The 18675-nt window shown below is 39.7% G+C and overlaps 1 protein-coding gene across 7 annotated transcripts in view; it reads right to left on the reverse strand.

Annotated features, from left to right (window-relative positions):
- Positions 1-18675, reverse strand: part of tcf12 (transcription factor 12) — a 330257-nt gene that overhangs the window by 197981 nt on the left and 113601 nt on the right. For all 7 annotated transcript variants that reach the window (XM_043677463.1, XM_043677468.1, XM_043677462.1 and 4 more), the window contains exon 5: positions 14004-14106. In XM_043677463.1, coding sequence (XP_043533398.1) covers positions 14004-14106 — 103 coding nt within the window. The remainder of the gene's footprint in view (positions 1-14003; positions 14107-18675) is intronic.

The raw sequence follows: 18675 nt of genomic DNA on the forward strand, positions 1-18675 counted from the left end.
CCACCATGTGGCTGAACACTTCAACTCCTCCTCCTCCCAATCCATCAAGGACGTGCAGGTCCTGAGCCTCCTCCATTGCCAAAGCCTAACATCCAATGCCTGGAGGAAGAATGCCTCATCTTCCACCTTGGGACCCTCCAACCACACTGGATCAATGTGGATTTCACCAGTTTCCCCATTTCTCCTCCCTCCACCTTATCCTAGTCCCAACGGTCCAATTTGGCACCACCTTCTGGAATGGTCCTACCTGTTGATCTTCCTTCCAACAGATCTGCTCCACCCTCCTCTCCGACCTATCACATTCACCCCCACCTTCATCTACCTATCGCATTTCCAGCTGCCTTCCCCCCCAGCTCCACACAACCCCCGTTATTCCTGATGGAGAGCTTATGCCCGAAATGTCAATTCCCCTGCTCCTCTGATGCTGCCTGACCAGCTGTGTTTTTCCTCCACCACACTTTTTGACTCTGATCTCCAGCATCTTCAGTCCTCACTTTCTCCTCATGGATAAAGCTAGTCAAACCATGGTATATATTGTGCTTTATGTATTCCATGTAAAGATCAAAATTTGCCTGTCCACTAATGTTTTAATGATTGCTAACATGAAGGAGATTTATTAATCATTCTGGATAATCCTTATTTCTCCCAGTACCAAATCAATCAACAATCAACACGAGTTTGTTGGAAGAATCCTCTTTTGCTCAGCTGATATAGTAAAAGCTAGTGGATGAAAATTTGGTATCTATAAAGCTAATTTTGGTTTGATGGTCTGAAAAGAACCTGTCACCAAAATTGCAAAAGTCATCAGGAAGGTTGGATATCATCATTCTTTCTAAATCAACCATATGTGGTGCTGAAACTATGAAGAGATCTTTGATCTGTTCCAAGACAAGCCCATTGTAGTTTCTAGCAGTAGTTAAAAATCAGTGACAATCCAGAAAAAAGATCACAAGCAATTTATTAAAAATGAAAATAAATGCCGTGTCTAATTTACAGCCACAGAAGTCCAAAGTACATGTCAATTAGATTACATTCTTTGAACTCATTGCACCTTTCAAAATCAAAAGTAGTTAAAATTGCAAACAAGTAATAATTGTTGCTTCACTGGAATTTCCAGCACTTTTCTAAACTTATGGTGCAATCTTAAAGCATAAATCAGAGTGCACAATTTTCAAATGTACTTTTATGGTTTACAACATGCACAAAGTAATCAGTTGACAAATTATTACTTACTGGGTGTCAAACAGTGGGAAATAGATTGTATTTCAAGAAGGTATATTTTAATGACTCAAAATTTTGGTACTGGAACAAATTGAGAGCGATTCTTCGAGTGCAACCAAGAATGTTTTCTTAAGCAATTTGTTGTGTCATGAACAATGATACAGAGCTATATCTGGCTCTGGGTGACGAAGCAAACTTATTAAAGAATACTCGAGAGATAATGCCTCAAAATTAATTAGGTCTACAGTGAAAACTGATCAAGAAAGAAATGCTAAGCATAACTGGGTTGGACTGAAAATAGGAGAAAGTGAGGACTGCAGATGCTGGAGACAAGAGTTGAGAGTGTGATGCTGGAAAAGCATAGCAGGTCAGGCAGTATCCAAGGAGCAGGAGAATGGACGTTTCGGGTATAAGCCTTTCATCAGGAATTGATAATGAAGGATTATTTTTTGTCACCCAGATATAGCACTCGCTCTTTGTTCATGATAGTTTTTAAAAATTAATCACAGGATCAGGGTGTCACTGGCCAGGCCAGCATTTATTAACCACCCCTAATTGCCCAGAGAGTAATTAACAGTGAACCACATTGCTTTAGGTCTGGAGTCACATGTAGGCCAGACCAGGTAGGGACAGCAATTTCCTTCCCTAAAAGGCATTAATGAATCAAATTGGTTCTTCTAAAATTTGACAATGATTTCATGGTTATTATTATACTCTTTAATTCCAGATTTTCACTGAATTTACATTCCAGATCCCCGGAACAATACCTGGGTCTATGGATTTAAAGTCCAGTAATAATACCACGAGACCATTGCCTGCCTGAAATCTAAGAGTTGTGCACTACTACAGCACAATGCTTCACATTCATCCCACAATGCCACAGAATTGAAAGGTAATATCAAACATGCACAATGAAGAAAAAGGTAACCCCAGTTCAAAGAACATTGGAGAAGACAGCAAAAAAAATTGATCTTTTTAAGTTACACGTTAATTCATAATTTCAAATGAGGTGCATATAAAGAGCAACAGGTGTGTTCAATAAATTCTTCACTCCAAATGGACTCTGGAATCTGCAAGAGCTACTGATTTGAATAGTGATAAATTAGGGTGCAAGTTTGATAACTACACTATTAGCTACAGAAAATGCATGGCATTATGAGACTGACAATAAAAGAAAACATATAATGCAGTAAACTAGAGCCAATCTAATTATATAAACTGCATTACTACAAGTGATGGGGAAGCCTCGCATAATAAGCTTAAATTAATATTTCATACAACCAAGTTGACTTCCTCTTGAAAGAATCTTGGGAGTTCTGTTAAAGACAGAAATAACCTGATTCACAAGTGACTTCAGCAAGAAATACTTTACAAGTTCAGTATCATACTCAGCTGTAATGTTCCAACAACTGTTTATTGACAATCACAATACAAACACGAGCATGAAGAGGAGCTAGGTGGCAAACCACCACAGGAACCACATTCCATGCTGCAAGTCAATATTTTCAAAACGTTAGAGTTCATAAGGTAAATTACACATAGTTTGCACCTATATACATGATTCAGCAACAGCTTAAAAATACTGAATGAAAAAGGTTAAACTGTGGCTACACATGCTCAGTATATATACATACTTTTTGTACAATCCTTTTACCAAGCTAAGTATCTCCCACCATCTTCCTTAAACCTGAACAATTATGAACTGATGATCTCTCACCAAAAACCATAACCAGAAACAGAAACTGAAATATTTCCGCCAACATAATAGAAAAGCCAACCTGTCTCAGATAATTCCACAGCCTCAAGGTACGCAAAGGAACAGTAATGACAGCCACTTCCAAATGGATGCCACTACCAGACACATATTCCCTCTCCTCCCTTGTCAGCCTTTCACAGGGATCATTCTCTCTGGGACACCTTGGTCCACTACTCCTCCACTCCCAACATGTCCCCACACCTGAACAGTACTTTTCCATGCTATCTCAAAAGGTGCAGCACCTGCCTGTTCACTTCCTCCATCCTCACTACCGAATGTCCTAAACACACCTTCCAGATGAAGCAGCAATTCAACTGCATTTTATTTAATCTAGTCTACTGTATTTGCTGCTCACAACGTGGTCGGTTCTACACAAAGCACAGATACAGTGACCACTTTGCAGAACATATACTTTCTGACCACAAAAATGATCCTGAGCTTCCAGTTGCCTGCCATTTCAATACACCACCATGTGCACCAGCCAACATCTGTCCCGGGCTTGCTGCAGTGCTCCAGCAAAGCTCAGGGGAGAACAATACCTCATTTTCTGCTTAGGAACCTTGCAGCCTTCTGAAGTGAACATGGAGTTCAATAATTGAACAGTCTGAGCACCTTCTCCCATGTCCTTAACCTGAATCCCACACACCAGGTCTTGTCATCACAGACTGCTATCACATAGTAACTATTCATTTTCCCAGACTGACCTTGACTCATTCTTTCATCTGCCTAACTGTTTTTCTCTCTGGGCTCTATCTCCACCTATTGTTTACTCAATCCCCTTCCCCCACCCCCTCTTTAATATATTTACCAACATTTTCCGAGCGACTATCAGTTCTGAAGAAGGGTCATTGGACCTAAAAAGTTAATTCTGTTTTCTCTCCGCAGATACTGCCAGACTGCGGAGTTTTATCAGCAATTGCTGTTTTTGTTTCTGATTTTGAGCATCTGCAAATCTTTTTTTTTGAACACTAACGTTAAAGTCAGCAGAGTCAGATCAGCCTTTTAACTCTGCTGTTATAACAGAAAATGTGCAGGGGACATTTGCAGAAAACTGGCTCAGATTCTTCTACAAGAAATCCAGTCGAGACGACCAACTCTTCACAAAAGACAAATTGTATCCTTTCTCAGTTAGTAACAATTCCACATCATAAGACATATAGTGCTACTTCAAATCAGACACTTCTATTGTTTTCGAAAACCTAAATAAATAGCTCTTCCCCTTTACTCTCATTCCCAGTTCTTAACTTACCTCCCTATCAGCCCAACATAGACTCAAGATGTTTGGCTATTTCACTCACTTTCATGATAAGCGTCAACATAATAATTCTTTAAAGGATCTGGGAACAAGATCAAATTGAAAAGAAATGCAACTAAATCTGTGTAGGTTAAGACTTGCGTCACTGACAGTAATTCGCCAACTCTCTCCCTGCTAATTAACCAACTGAACACATTTAAGAAACATTATGAATTTATTTCTCACTTCTGAACCCCTGTACAATCAGGTTGATAGCTATCATGTTTTCATCCATCAACAGAATCTACATGCTCAAAAGAAACAATGACTGCAAAACTAATCTGCGTAAAGAGTATAAACAATAGATTAAAAACTGTGTTGGAAATCACACTCAACCTGGCAACTAGAATTTAAAATCCCTGAAGAGCAAGTTCCAATCTTCTCTTTCCTTCAATACCAATTCAACTTCAGGTGAGACTTTCAATTAAGGCTCTGTGTTCTCTCTCGAAAAGCAAAATTGAGATTGCCAGCATCTCAGTTAACATTTACTCCTTAATCTGCATCACTAAAACAGGTTTGCCGATCATTACCACAACGTGGCTATGCTGTGAACAAATTACTGCTATTTGTCCTGAATTCAACATTGCTCAAACTACCATAGTAGTTATTTGGCTCTAAGGCACTTTTGCATGTCCAGAGTTTGTGAACAGCACTATTTAAATGCAAGTTCATTCTTTGTATGAAAAACAGAAAGAGCAGCACCAATGGATTCTGTTGGGATAATTATTGTACAACACTCAACTAAAGTAGAAGTGCAAAACTTTACACATAATGATCATGTAAATAAGCTTTCAAACATAAGGAGTTACAACTTAAACGATTCAAAGAAAAATCAGGATTGAAAAAGAAATTTAGTCCACTGAAGCTCACTCTTTCATACAGTAACTCATCCATCATTGTAGGTAAATATAAAACAAAGAACTAAAATTAAGAATTTGTCATTTTTAAAAGAACAAAATCTGCAATGCACGCATAAACAAGTTACAAAGCTATTATGAGTTAGCTGACTCAATTTTTTTTAACAAAGTAAGCAGTTGGTTGGATTGCAGTGTTATAAATCTATTGCAATTCCCTAAAATGCAAAGATGCAAGTTGTATTGAATTAACAGGAGACATCAAGTACGTAAACTCTGCATCACACAATTGTCCTTTTGGGGTTTAAAGCAGCATAAAAATACTCCCTCAGCATTCACATGATCTAGCAAAGAAACCCATTCAGCAGACGTGAAAGTCAACCAATACCAGATTTGTTGGATATGGATTACTGACTTGCAAGAAGAAACAGTTTTCATTGATAGGTATTAAGATACTTCATTAATTTTTTGAGGATCTATATTTAAAGGATTGTGGACAGTGATTCATTTGAAAAGTCTGAATAGACACTTACACCTTTTTTTAAAAGGAAGAAATAATAAAAAAATCATTAGAGTATACTTTTTAAAAAGTCACTTCTTGGAAGTCAGATGTCTTAAGCTAACTGGAATCAATCACTGGAAATCTCATGCCTGCGTTTGTGGCTGTCAGGACTTGGGTTTTGATTTGATGCTGTTTAAAATTGAGAGCGAATGAGGGAAAGCGAGAGAAAAAAACCCCTGCTCATCCTCTGCCTTCCTGAGAAAATCTTTTTTGGAGGTCTAGTGCGAGAATTGAAACCTTTATCCAGTTCTTGTCTTAAAAAAAACCTTTGAAGTCTCTGTGGTACCTGAATGAACTGCATCTGCAAAGTATCAATTGCCTGTACATAGTGACATTCGCCTTCGAACGCCAGAACACTGAACTGAAAGCCCCTTTATCCAAGTTAATCTTGGCAGAGAAAGTGTTTTTTTTTGGGCTACCATGCATAGTGTTGGGCTATTTAGAAGAATAGGCATTTGTACTTCCATGTTTCAGACAGAGTAATCTTTTTTTCCCTAAAAACTTAATTTAGTTCGGAAAGTTGATCAATAGATCTTTGTCTTCCAAACGTATTCCAGGTAAACACATTAACATGTTGCTGACTGAATAAATATTTAAATATGTACTGTAATGATAGAGGGGTTAGGTAAAAAACAGTGCACTCCTTTAGCCTTAGTCATAACACGGATTGTGGATTGAGCTTAAATACATTAGTTTCCTATTAATGGCGATAAAGGCATTTTAAGTAAACAATTATTCATAATTGTAAAAAAGCCCATATAGCCAAAACAGACTAATGCTAATGTATAGCACAACCATAAATTTACAAGGCTGAATTGAAGGTAGTTGCATTGCGACGAGTGACTTGCCACAATGCAAGCTCAAAATTGTCTGATGAAATTTGAGGTTCCAAACTATTTTTTAAAGCTTATCACAGGCAAGGCACAGAGAGTGCGAATCCTAAATATCAGATCTTCTGCTAAACAGAAACAGTGGGAACAGGAATGGAGATAACAAGTCTTTCAAACTATGAATTACGAATTTGATTGCCTAAGTTCCAGAGTAATTGTGATTCATTAGAAAGTATGAGCCCAAGTTTCCAGTTGCTTCTCATGTTAATTCCCTACTTGGCTTATATGCTGACATGGCTATCCTTCTCCAATTGCATTGTTCCAGTAAAGTTCAACGTAAGCTTTCAATTACGCACTTTACAACCTTCTGGATGCAGAGTTCAATAATTTCCAAGGATAAACTGAGAAATCAGAGTTAACATTTTGGATTGAGTGATCCTTCATCTCAACAGTTCTGAGGAAAGGTCACTTGACCTGAACATTAACTCTGATTTCTCTCCATAGATGCTGCCAGACCTGCTGAGCTCTTCCAGCAATTTACGTTTATGCTTCTGATTTACAGCATCCATTGTTTCTATTTTTCGGTTTTTCCAAACTCTTGATCTCTGGAGGACTTTGCTGAACTTTAACTTTTCTAAAGTTCAGTCTCTCTTGCACTTCCACTTTATCAGAGACCTTGCTTTTTCAATGTTCTACCCATCCATTGCTCAAAATCTTCTAACATCATTACCATTTCCCAGATCTGGAGAAACGTCCTTTCACTCTCGACATTCTCCGTCGACCACAAGTTTGTGGACTTGATTTTGCAAAGTCCAGAGGCCTGCTTCTGTACATATATATTTTAATGAGGTTCTGCAACTGATACTTAAGTGTCTTTAAAAAAAGTTTTTAAAAATTGTCCAATTGCCTAACAACTGAAATGCAGGGAAATAAAGACTAAGAAATCCAAAAGTCAACATGTTGGTGTACCAGAGAGCTGAAGTAGGAGACCAAAGTGTTAAATTTTCTCGTAAGAATTTTGAAGGTCCTGCTAGAAACAGACTAAGGAATTTAACATTTCCTTTGAATTTAAAGTAACAGTGAATCTAGATTGCAGTTCCTTCTTGGTATCTCAGGAAGAGATACCATTTAAAGAAAAAGCATTTAGTTCATATGCAGAAATTCGGTGGAAGGAAACCCATTTCAGCTATTCCAGCCTGACCAAGAAGTCTTGTTGTACAGTTAGTGGTAAATCTTCCATAGGGTTTTTGATTCTAAAGGACATTGCTGGGAAAAAAAAATTGAAGAACACAAGTTTGAAAGGTTTCCTGTTGTTCATAATGAAAACTTTCCAATCTTTTCCTCTAGTGTAATATAGTTGATGTTAATCTTTGTTGCATAGAGTCATAGTCTTAGAGATGTACAGCACGGAAGCAGACCCTTCAGTCCAGCTTGTCCACGCCAACCAAATATCCCAACCTAATCTAGTCACACCTTCCAGCACCCGGACCATAGCCCTCCAAACCCTTCCTATTCATATACCCATCCAGAGGCCTTTTAAATGTTGCAATTGTACCAGCCTCCACCACTTCCTCTGGCAGCTCATTCCATACCTTCTGCATGAAAAAGTTGCGTCTTAGGTCTCTTTTATATCTTTCCCCTCTCACCCTAAATCTATGCCCTCTAGTTCTGGACACTCCCAACCTTGGGAAGAGACTGTGTCTATTTATCATATCCATGCCCCTCATGATTTTGTAAACCTCTATAGGGTCACCCCTCAGCCTCCGATGCTCCAGGGAAAACAGCTCCAGCCTGTTCAGCCTCTCCCTACAGCTCAAATCTTCTAACCCTGTCAACATCCTTCTAAATCTTTTCTGAACCCTTTTAAGTTTCACAACATCTTTCTGATAAGGAGGAGACCAGAACGGCACGTAATATTCCAACAGTGGCCTAATCAATGTCCTGTACAGCCGCAACATGACCTCGTATACTCCTGTACTCAATATTCTGACCAATAAAAGAAAGCAAACCAAACACCTTCTACACTATCCTATCTACCTATGACTCCACTTTCAAGGAGCTATGAACCTGCACTCCAAGGTCTCTTTGTTCAGTAACACTCCCTTAGACCTTACCATTAAGTGTATAAATCCTGCTAAGATTTGCTTTCCCAAAATGCAGCACCTCACATTTATCTAAATTAAACTCCATCTGCCACTTCTCAGTCCACTGGCTCATTGGATCAAGATCCCATTGTAATCTGAAACCCTCCTGCTTAATTTAAGTCAGCAACACAGAAAAGATTTATCCCATGCAGTAATCTGTGAAAATTCAAGAGGCCAAGAACTATTAAAAATAAAAATTAATAACTTCATTTCTTAAAGTATAACAGAGAATAATCAACCAACTATTTACAACTCCTTCCTCTAACTTATCTTTTACCTTCCCTTCTATAATACTAGTCTGATTAAAAAAAACCCAATTAAGATTTACCAAAAATTCAAGTTTCAAAACCAGCCAGCTGTCAAATATTCTATGTGGATCTTCCTATGTCTTCTTTTCTTCTTCTTAGGGATTGATAAAGGTACCTTTTAAGACAGCTATTTTTCAGGCAGCCTCCACATCCTGGTGGCATGGCAGTTCTCCTCCCAACTGTTCAATTTTCCCCGATCTTATACCCCTAAAGCATCAGATTGTCACTGGCTTTTAAGACTGTCAATATACTAAATTCAAACTTGATATGTTTGGGATACAATTTAAACTGATTAGCCTAATTCGAATCTGTTTTTGTCTCCAGGCAACCAACTACCCTAGCTACTGGACCACACACTACATTGTATCTTGAGAACACTTTGTGCCATCAGGTAGTTCTGCTAGCTTTTAACTTTCTTAAAGGTACAGTACACCCACATCTTCATAACATCTTCATGCAAGCTAGGCAGCATCAGGAGATAGAGAAATCAACATTTTGGATATGAACCCTTCTTCAGGACTAGCTGTGGGGATAGGAGGAGCTATGGATAAAGAGGGGGGGAATGTGGAGAGAGTAAGGGAATAGTGAGGTAGTGATCGCTGGACACATATTGGGTACCACCTGGCTGGTCGATGGGAGGGGTGAATCTGGAAGGAAAGGTCGGTAGGTGGAATGGAAGGGAGGAGGCAGGGCTAGAAAGGGAGCTGGGGTACAGGCGGGAAGGTTATTTGAAATTAGAGAACTCAATGTTGCGTCCTCTGGGCTGTAGGCTGCCCAGGTGGAAGATAAGGTGTCGCACCTCCTTTGTTTCTGATTCACTGCGGCAATGGAGGAGGCCGAGGATGGACTCCCCAAGGGGGAGATGGAGGGGGAACTGAAATGAGCAGTAACTGAGAGGTCAGGTTGATCGGTTCAGGCCAGGCAAAGATGCTTGGCGAAACTGTCATCTAGTCTATGTTTGGTCTCACCGACATAGAGAAGACCAGATGGGGAGCACCAGATGCTGTAGACTAGATTGGAGAAGATGGAGGTGAACCTCTGTTTCACCTGGAATAACTGTTTGGGGCCCTGGATGGAGGTGAGGAAAATGTTGTATGGGCAAGTGTTGCATTTTTTCAGTTACAGGGAAAGTTACTGGATGGGATTGGAGTTGTGGGGAGTGTGGCGTGAGCCAAGATGTGGCGAAGGGAACGGTCCTTGTGGAAGGCAGAGCGGGGTGAGGAGGAGATGATATTCTGGGTGGTAGGGTCTAACTGGAATTGGCAAAAGTGTTTGAGGATGAAATATTGGATGCAGAGACTGGTGGGGTGGGAATTGAGGACAAGGGGGGGAAGCCTATTTTTATTATGTTTGGGGGAGGGGTTTAGAGCAGTGGAGTAGGGGATGGTGTGTGGTGGAGGGCTATCGAAATGACAAGGGTGGGGAGAACATTGCTTGAAATAGGATGACATCTGGGATGCTTGGAAGTGGAACATCTCGTCAGAGCAGATACGACAGAGATCAACCAGATCATCTACCATCTCCACTCCACCCCTCACCCCGCTCTCTTTTTCTATAGCGCCCCCTATCCTCCCAATCGAGTCCTGAAGAAGGGTTGATGCCCAAAACATTGATTTCTCCACCTTCTGATGCTGCCTGGCTTGCTATATTCTTCAAGCCTCCTGTTTGAATAGTCTGGAAGAAATTGGCCTGGACCAAACAATGTTGAAAAATATATAATGAAGCAATGTTTAAATATTTTATGGACATCTCTCTTTGACTGTGAGCCACAACCCAAGGATTCTCCCCAAGTAATAAAACAATTATTCCAGATGAGCCTCATGCTTAAATCAAAAACAAGATCACAGGAAACCTATTATGCTTTCTTATCTGATATCAACATGACTTCCTGCAAAGATAATACAATGTAAAATAGCTGATTAAATGCTGTTTTGGCCTCTGTTTATGATCAGAATTGCTGGTCCAAAATTCAGTCTTCAACAAACTAAAATTTTCTCTGCCTAAGGACTGGGAAGATCAAAGCTAGTAAGTTCAGTTCTATCACAAACCACATACATTGCTAACAATTCCATCCATCGGCCATGCACTCTCTCAGACTGAACTTGGATGGTCACAAACTTGGCATCATGTTAAACTTTCAGCTCGGTTCATTGCCTTCTTTACCACAAAGACTGTCAAACCCCATCTTCAAAGCTGCCCATCCAAGTCCAGCCTCTCTGTTGCAGCCTCACTCACCCATGTCTCTCTCAACTTCACACTACCAATGATCTCTGGTCAACCTCCCATCTTCTGGCCTTCTGTAAACTTTAGTTGATCAAAACTATGTTGTCTGTATCTGGTACAGCTGTTATATTATCTGGTCCTCCCTGACCTACTGTGACTATTTACTACTTTGACTCATCCTTAAAGTTCCATCCCTCATGTTTAAACTTATACTTTGTCTTATCCATTCCCACCTCCAAACCAATCTTTCAAATCAATTTTTGTAATAAAGGCCCTCTGAAGGAGATAAAAATTGATCACCTATTTGTCATTTCTGGCTAGAAATAGCTGTGAATAGATCAGCCTTGATTTTTGCAATCATTCTGCATGTTGCCATCATTAAGGATGGAGATGTTATCAGAGCTTTCCCCTGCATTGTTTAGATTTTTTTTTAGATTTTAGATTAGATTACAGTGTGGAAACAGGCCCTTCGGCCCAAGAAGTCCACACCGACCCGCCGAAGCGCAATCCACCCAGACCCATTCCCCTACATTTACCCCTTCACCTAACACTACAGGCAATTTAGCATGACCAATTCACCTAACCTGCACTTTTTTGGATTGTGGGAGGAAACCGGAGCACCCGGAGGAAACCTACACAGAGACGGGGAGAATGTGCAAATTCCACACAGACAGTTGCCTGAGGCGGGAATTGAACCCGGGTCTCTGGCGCTGTAATTACCCACCATCATTCAAGATCTGATTCATTGGTTGTCATGCTCTATTTAATACACACAGTCCAATGTTGCATCTACAGAAAGTCAGCATCTCTAACTTAGATATGTCTGATGTTGCTCCTGAGCAGGCTCTTCTATATTCCTTGTTGAACTCAAGTTTGACCTAGATTGATGGCAATGCGGAAGTGAGGGATATTCCAGGCCAAGATCACAGGTTATAGTTGAATATCCTTCTGCTGGTACTGACAGTCCATAGTGACCCAGGGATTTCTCAGAAGTTCAAGAATTGTTCTGAACTATTCCATTTAGCAGCATAGTAGAATCACACGTTAAAGAAGCACGCAGACTTATAAAGACCGAATGGCAGGCACTCCTGCCAAGAATTGACAGATATGTGAATTTGCAACAGATTGGTCAGGTCGAGGTCATTTAGGGTTTTCCCTCCTGTCACTTCTCTCACCAACTGCTGCAGACCAAGACTGGCAACTTCATCCTTTAAGACCTGGCCAGCTCTGTGAGGAGTGGTGCTACCAAGCCATGTGGTTGTGCAACTTCAAACTCCACGCACAAAATAGTGCGTGCCACGTACACCCAGGCATGTAAAACATGCAGGGGCACTGATGCATCAGCAGGGTGATGGGTTGTAATCATCAGATTTCATTGCCCAAGCTTAACCTGATGCCTTGAGACTTGATGAAACCAGAAGTTCATACTGAGAATTTCCAGTGTCACCAAATTCATAATACTTGACTGCAACCTCTGGTGGGTTTGTGCTGCCAATCAGACAGTCCAAGGTGTTAACTTAAAGGTATGATTCAGAGAGAGTTGGGCAGCTCTCCAAGCTTTAGAACAATTTTCCAGATGTTTATGAGGCTAAAGGTTGTATCATTCCATCCTTGAATATGGTACAACTAATTACTGACTTTAAAAACATGATAGAAATATTTAATGATTTTAAAATGGTTATTACATGCTGACCAAATGGAAACTAAAGAAAGCATGTTGTTAATTCTGATTCAATGAAAAGACAAGGCATGAGAAAAGCTTCTGGCAAGAAAGTTAAGATCTTCTGGATATGGATTTACTTATAATACTTATTTTGCTGTGGCTGTAATTGCAATGCTGAGATCAACAGAAGAGGCCATAGGCATATGATTATTGTCTATGTTAAGTTTTTTTAAGCACAAAGATAAAATACTTTGGAAATAATTGTATAATGCAAGAAAATGTTCAACTAATTTAGTCATTTCTTCTAACAGCAAAATTCTACAGATGAATTTACTCAGTCAACACAGCTATTTAGACACAAATGCATCTTCAACACACACAAATGAGAGAAGTGCTTTTAGCAGGAGGACAGTGGAAGGAGAATGTGTTTGTCCAAAAATAGGCATCTTTTTGATTATCTTGCTAGATTTCTGGTATTCCACGCAGAAAGTAAGTTTGATCTTGACTTCAAATAACAATTCAACCAGGTTTTCTTTAGCAAGTTAACTTTGCGAACGACCAGAGTCATAACAGGACACCTTAGTTTCAGGAAAAAGACTCAAGTTTAGGGTAAAATATGCTGTCTCCAAAGACCAGCATGAAACATCTCATAAACTTTGCTCAGCTAAAGAACGCGAGTATGGATAAAACAGTATGTGTAAATGGGTATATCGGAGGTGAGCATGAACAGCCCTCTTTTATAAACATATTTTAAATAAACCTCGAAGTCCACTTTCAGAATTAATGAAATGGATCTTAACCCTTCAAGAAAAGAAGCTTCCTCTTACAAACTGGAATTGCCTGAAACATTTCAAACTTAGAAGGGGGAAACAGTTGTTTGAAAAATAGAGAAATGGAAATATTTCAACATAAAAAGAGACATCAGTGTTCTATAATTTCACAAACACACAGAATGAAGAGCAGAATGCAAGGCATTTTAAAATGAAGAAGTACCTATCACAGACGTGTGTGCTGAAAGTAATGGAGCAAAAGATTTGGTGAAAGGTCTACTTCCAATAACTTAATTGCTGCAATTGAGTTCTAAGGATGATAATTGGTTCTTCTTGACCAAAGAGGCTTTCAAAGGCTACAAAATAATTCCAACATACCCATTAGACTGGAGTTTATGAATGGTGTTGGTGATAAACCTTCATGGGATCCTAATCGACCTTCATTCAAATGTTCACCATAGTGAGGACTGTCTGCAAAGGCCTGAGGGGGAAAAAAAACACCAGCGTTCATGAAGTAGTCATGTAAATTATATATTACATATTTGGACTAATAATTAGTCTATTCAAATACACTGAAGCTTAACAATTACCAACTTCAAATTTCCTGGAAATTCTGAGGATAATATATTAGCTTTTACACCCAAGTATTTTCCTTTGATTTTTCACAGCAATCTTATTCAGAGATACGTTTACTTAGAATTTAAATCATATTTCAAATAGATGAATGTTAGAGCAAAAGCAATTGTAGTGCTCAAACATTTTTGATATGTTAAATGAACCAACTACAAAATATGAGCCAGAACACAATGACAATATGCTAATCTATATCCATCCATTGCAAATTGCTGCTCAAATCTGTCAGACATCCAGATGCAAAGAAAAGGACAATAAAACTCAAAATGGGCTATTAAATTAACCATTAATTAAAAACTTCAATACTTGAATAAATATCCAATAAACTAGCCAGTCAAATGCCTTTCCATTTCTTAGACAGTAAAAGGCACTTAATCAACAAGTACATAATCAGCACAAATCAAAGGAATGTTTTAATTCCCTAAAGCGAGAAAATGATAAGAACCATGAGAAGAAAAAGCAGAGTTCATGCTTCAGGTTAATGTCCTTTGATTAGATAATCATCAAACCAAAACACTCCTCTCTCCGCAGATACTGCCTGAGCTGCTGGGTACTGAGAATACTTTATTTCTAATTGCTGATTTCCAACATCTGCAGTAGTTTACTTTCGTATTAGACCCCAAAGGTTGGTATTTACTAACTGATCGGTAGCAGTTTTGTTTCCAAATTCTTCACTACAAAGTCTTGTAGCATTTGAGAGTGTTAAAATTAGGTAAACTATTGAAATGAAGGCAGCTGGAATTTCAAAGCACTCTGACTCAGAAAAGCTGTTTTGTCGTAAACAGGGATTTAAAGACGCAAACAACCAAGCAGCCAGTTGGAAAATCCTCTATCCAATTTTGGATGAATCTTCCATCACTGTCTGTTAGCAGGAAAAGATGGTATAACAGCATGACCATCTCTTAGACCTCACTTCAATATTCATCATCATCCAGCCACTAGAACAGATGTTTCTTCGTTCCACTCTCCTGCAGTTATACTAATGATTGCAAAACCGAGAGGCGCATCAGCAAGATGATTTTTCTTGATAATATTCCCATCAACTCTTCACATTCTAGAGTTACAGCCCAAATATAAACATATTTATCAGTGAAGCAGTCTCCTGGTTATTGGGAGGCTGCAGCGGAGCCAGGGGCTCCTGGCTGTGGGATGAGTGTGGGTCTCGTATGGGACACAGTGGCGTGGTGGGGCCAGTGACAAAGAGATACTGTCGGAAGAGAGGCAACTCTGACACTGGTGGGTCAGACGCAAGTGTTGTTGGTCAGCCAGTTCAGGACTCATGGCAGAAATGGAGCAACCAAATGCAGTCTCTTTCAGCTATAGCTTTTTTATTTTTAAACTATTCAAAATGGCACTGGATTGTGTTGACAGTTGAAGCTTTTCACTGTACTTTATTTACTATGTTGTCATTGTCAAGTACAAGTGACAGGAGATCATAATTTTTTCATTCAAATTCTCAATAAGAAAGAGGGCATGGGTGGTCTCATTCAGGCAAATTCATCATTCACACATCACATGAAATTTGGTTGAGGGGACTGTATTAGCTGCAATTCAGAGTGGTTTGCTGATGAGTCAAAAGGTTGTGGAGATTAAGTGCAGTCTCGGACTTGAATACATCAATCTAACAGTCCAGTTCAGTACTGATGGAGTGCTGTCACTATCAGATTGCTATTTGTGGAAGTCTGATGTGCGCCAAACAGCTGCTGTGTTTTTCACTTCACGGAAATTATAGAACTTTAAAAGTACCTCAGGAATCATTAAATGCTTTGGGGCATATATAAAAGGCACTCACTAGTCTTCATTGCAAATTTTATTTTAAAAAATGAATGTGTACTGTATGCAACTAATATGTGAAATACTCCTGTGGATGGCAGTAATGAGTATGCAACATTGACTTGTTCAGTAAATATTCATCAAGCACTCTGCGATTGCTCCAAGAGGCAAGTAACTAAATAAAAATACCATTTTCCATCCAGCATGTTTCCTAGTGTCCAAGTAAGACTGGAAACAAAATAAGAACCAGAAGATTTCACACTCAAATGTATTATTTTGGGGAAAAAAGATCAAAACAGTGGCACTTTTAAGAGGAGGAAGATAGACAAAGGGCAGTAACCATTTGGAGATTTTAATTGGCACAGGTATATTTATTTATTATTACCTTCTGATATTTTTTCTTTCCTTCTCTCCTTTTTCAATTTCATTCCCTGACAGCAAATCTTACGAAGATCTATGTCCAAGCTACATTGTGGAAGCAGATGATTAACCTAAACAGTCTATGGTGAAGTTTACTCTACACCTGAGCAAATATTTTAATTACTTCTACAAGCAAGTGGGACTAGATTAGGTTGGGATATTTGGTCAGCATGGACGAGTTGGACCGAAGGGTCTGTTTCTGTGCTGTATATCTCTATGCGTCTATGAGCACATGGTCAGTGAGGGAGAAAGAGAAAGAAACCTACACTGCTAACTGACACAGCAGTGAATCTGCACAGTGACTGTCTTTGCTGTGTGAGTTCATGTATCTCTGGACATCGGAGTGCATCTAGGAAAAACTAAAACAGCGAAATTCACAGCTGACCTTGGAGGAACTGTATGGGAGAGCTCACAGCACACAAACAGATAAGTGAATAGTTTTTAATGTATAACCTTGCTGTAAGTCTACAGTAGTGAGTAGAGTGGGCTCTTCCTTGATTATATGTTTATTAAGATCGGTCTCTTGATTAAATTTCAAAAATAAAAACCATAAGTATAAAGTTAGCCTAGAGCTGTTTTTGAGAGCAAAAAGATGGGACTATTTTCTGGGTCTGTCAAATTTGAAAGAGCAAAGATGGCCTTCAGTAGAGTGATATGCTCTTCCTGTTGGCTGTCGGAGTTTAGATAGACTTTCCACATTACTGATGATTACGTCTGCAGGAACTGTCTTTCGTTGCGAATTCCATCAGATCACATGTATCAGTTGGAGTCGCAGTTCGAGGCAATGAGGAATTTACAAGAGCGGAGGGTGTAAATGGATGGCTGTTATAGGAAGGGAGAAAAACTGCAGATACAGTCAGGTAGATGGGTTAACTCCAAGAAAGGCAGATGGGGTAGGCAAGAAATGCGAGTGTGTTCTGTGGCTATCCCCATTTCAAACAAGTATGCTGTTTTGGAAAATGAAGGGGGTGATGGATTCTCAGGGGAATGTAGCATGGACAGCCAAGTTTCTTGTATCAAGGCTGGCTCTAACGTAATGAGGGTACGTCGAGTTCCAAGCAATTGATTGTGATAGGGGTCTCTCTAATAAGAGGCAGAGACATGCGTTTCAGCAGCCAGCAGCGAAAAATCAGAATGGAGTTTTGCATCCCTGGTGCCAGGATCAAGGATATCTCAGAGAGGATGCAGAATGTTCTCAAAGGGGAGAGGGACCAGCAAGAGGTCATTGTCCACATTGGAACTAACAACATAAGAACGGAAAAGGATGAGATTCTGAAGGGAGAACACAAAGTTAGGCAGGAATTTAAAAAGGAGGTCCTCGAGGGTAGTAATATCTGGATCACTCCCGGTGCTACAGCTAGTGAGGGTAGGAATAGGAGGATAGAGCAGATGAATGCACGGCTAACGAGCTGGTGCGGGGGAGTAGGGTTCACATTTTTGGATCACTGGAATCTCTTCTGTCATAGAAGTGACCTGTACAAGAAGGATTGATTGCACCGAAAATGGAAGGGGACTCATATACTGGCAGGGAAATATGCTAAACTAGTAAGGTGGGGGAGGTGGGACCCAGGGAAATACTGAGGAAAAAAATCAAACTGAGACTGATACAGTTGGGAAAAGGAGAGAGTCAAACAGGCAGGAACAAAACATTTGACAAGGTAGAACTGATAAATTGAACTGCATTTATTTCAATGCAAGAGGCCTAATAGGGAAGGCAGATGAAATCAGCATGGTTAGGAACATGGGATTGGGAAATCATAGCAATTCCAAAAATGCGGCTCAGGGATGGACAGGACTAGCAGCTACAAATATTACAGGAAGGATAAAAAGGGGGAGTGGGGGGGGGGGGGGGGGGTGCATTTCGGATAAGGGATGCCATTACTGCTGTAATTAGGGGTGTATTCCTGGGAATTCTTCCAGGGAAGTTGCTTGGGTGGAACTGATAAATAAGAAAGGGATGATCACCTTACTGAGATTGTATATTGGACCCCCTAATAATCAGCAGGAAATTCAGAAATAAATTTGTAAGGAGATCTCAGTTATCGATAAGAATAATAGGATGGTTATGGTAGGGGATTTTAACTTTCCAAACAGACTGGGACTGTCATAAGAGTTTAGATGGAGAAGAATTTGTTAAGTGCGTACAAGAACATTTTCTGATTCAGTGTGTGGATGTACCTACTCCAAATGGCACAAAACTTGACCTACTCTTGTGAAATAAGGC

The sequence above is a fragment of the Chiloscyllium plagiosum genome, chromosome 36 (assembly GCF_004010195.1).
Source record: "Chiloscyllium plagiosum isolate BGI_BamShark_2017 chromosome 36, ASM401019v2, whole genome shotgun sequence".
Lineage (NCBI taxonomy): Eukaryota > Metazoa > Chordata > Chondrichthyes > Orectolobiformes > Hemiscylliidae > Chiloscyllium > Chiloscyllium plagiosum.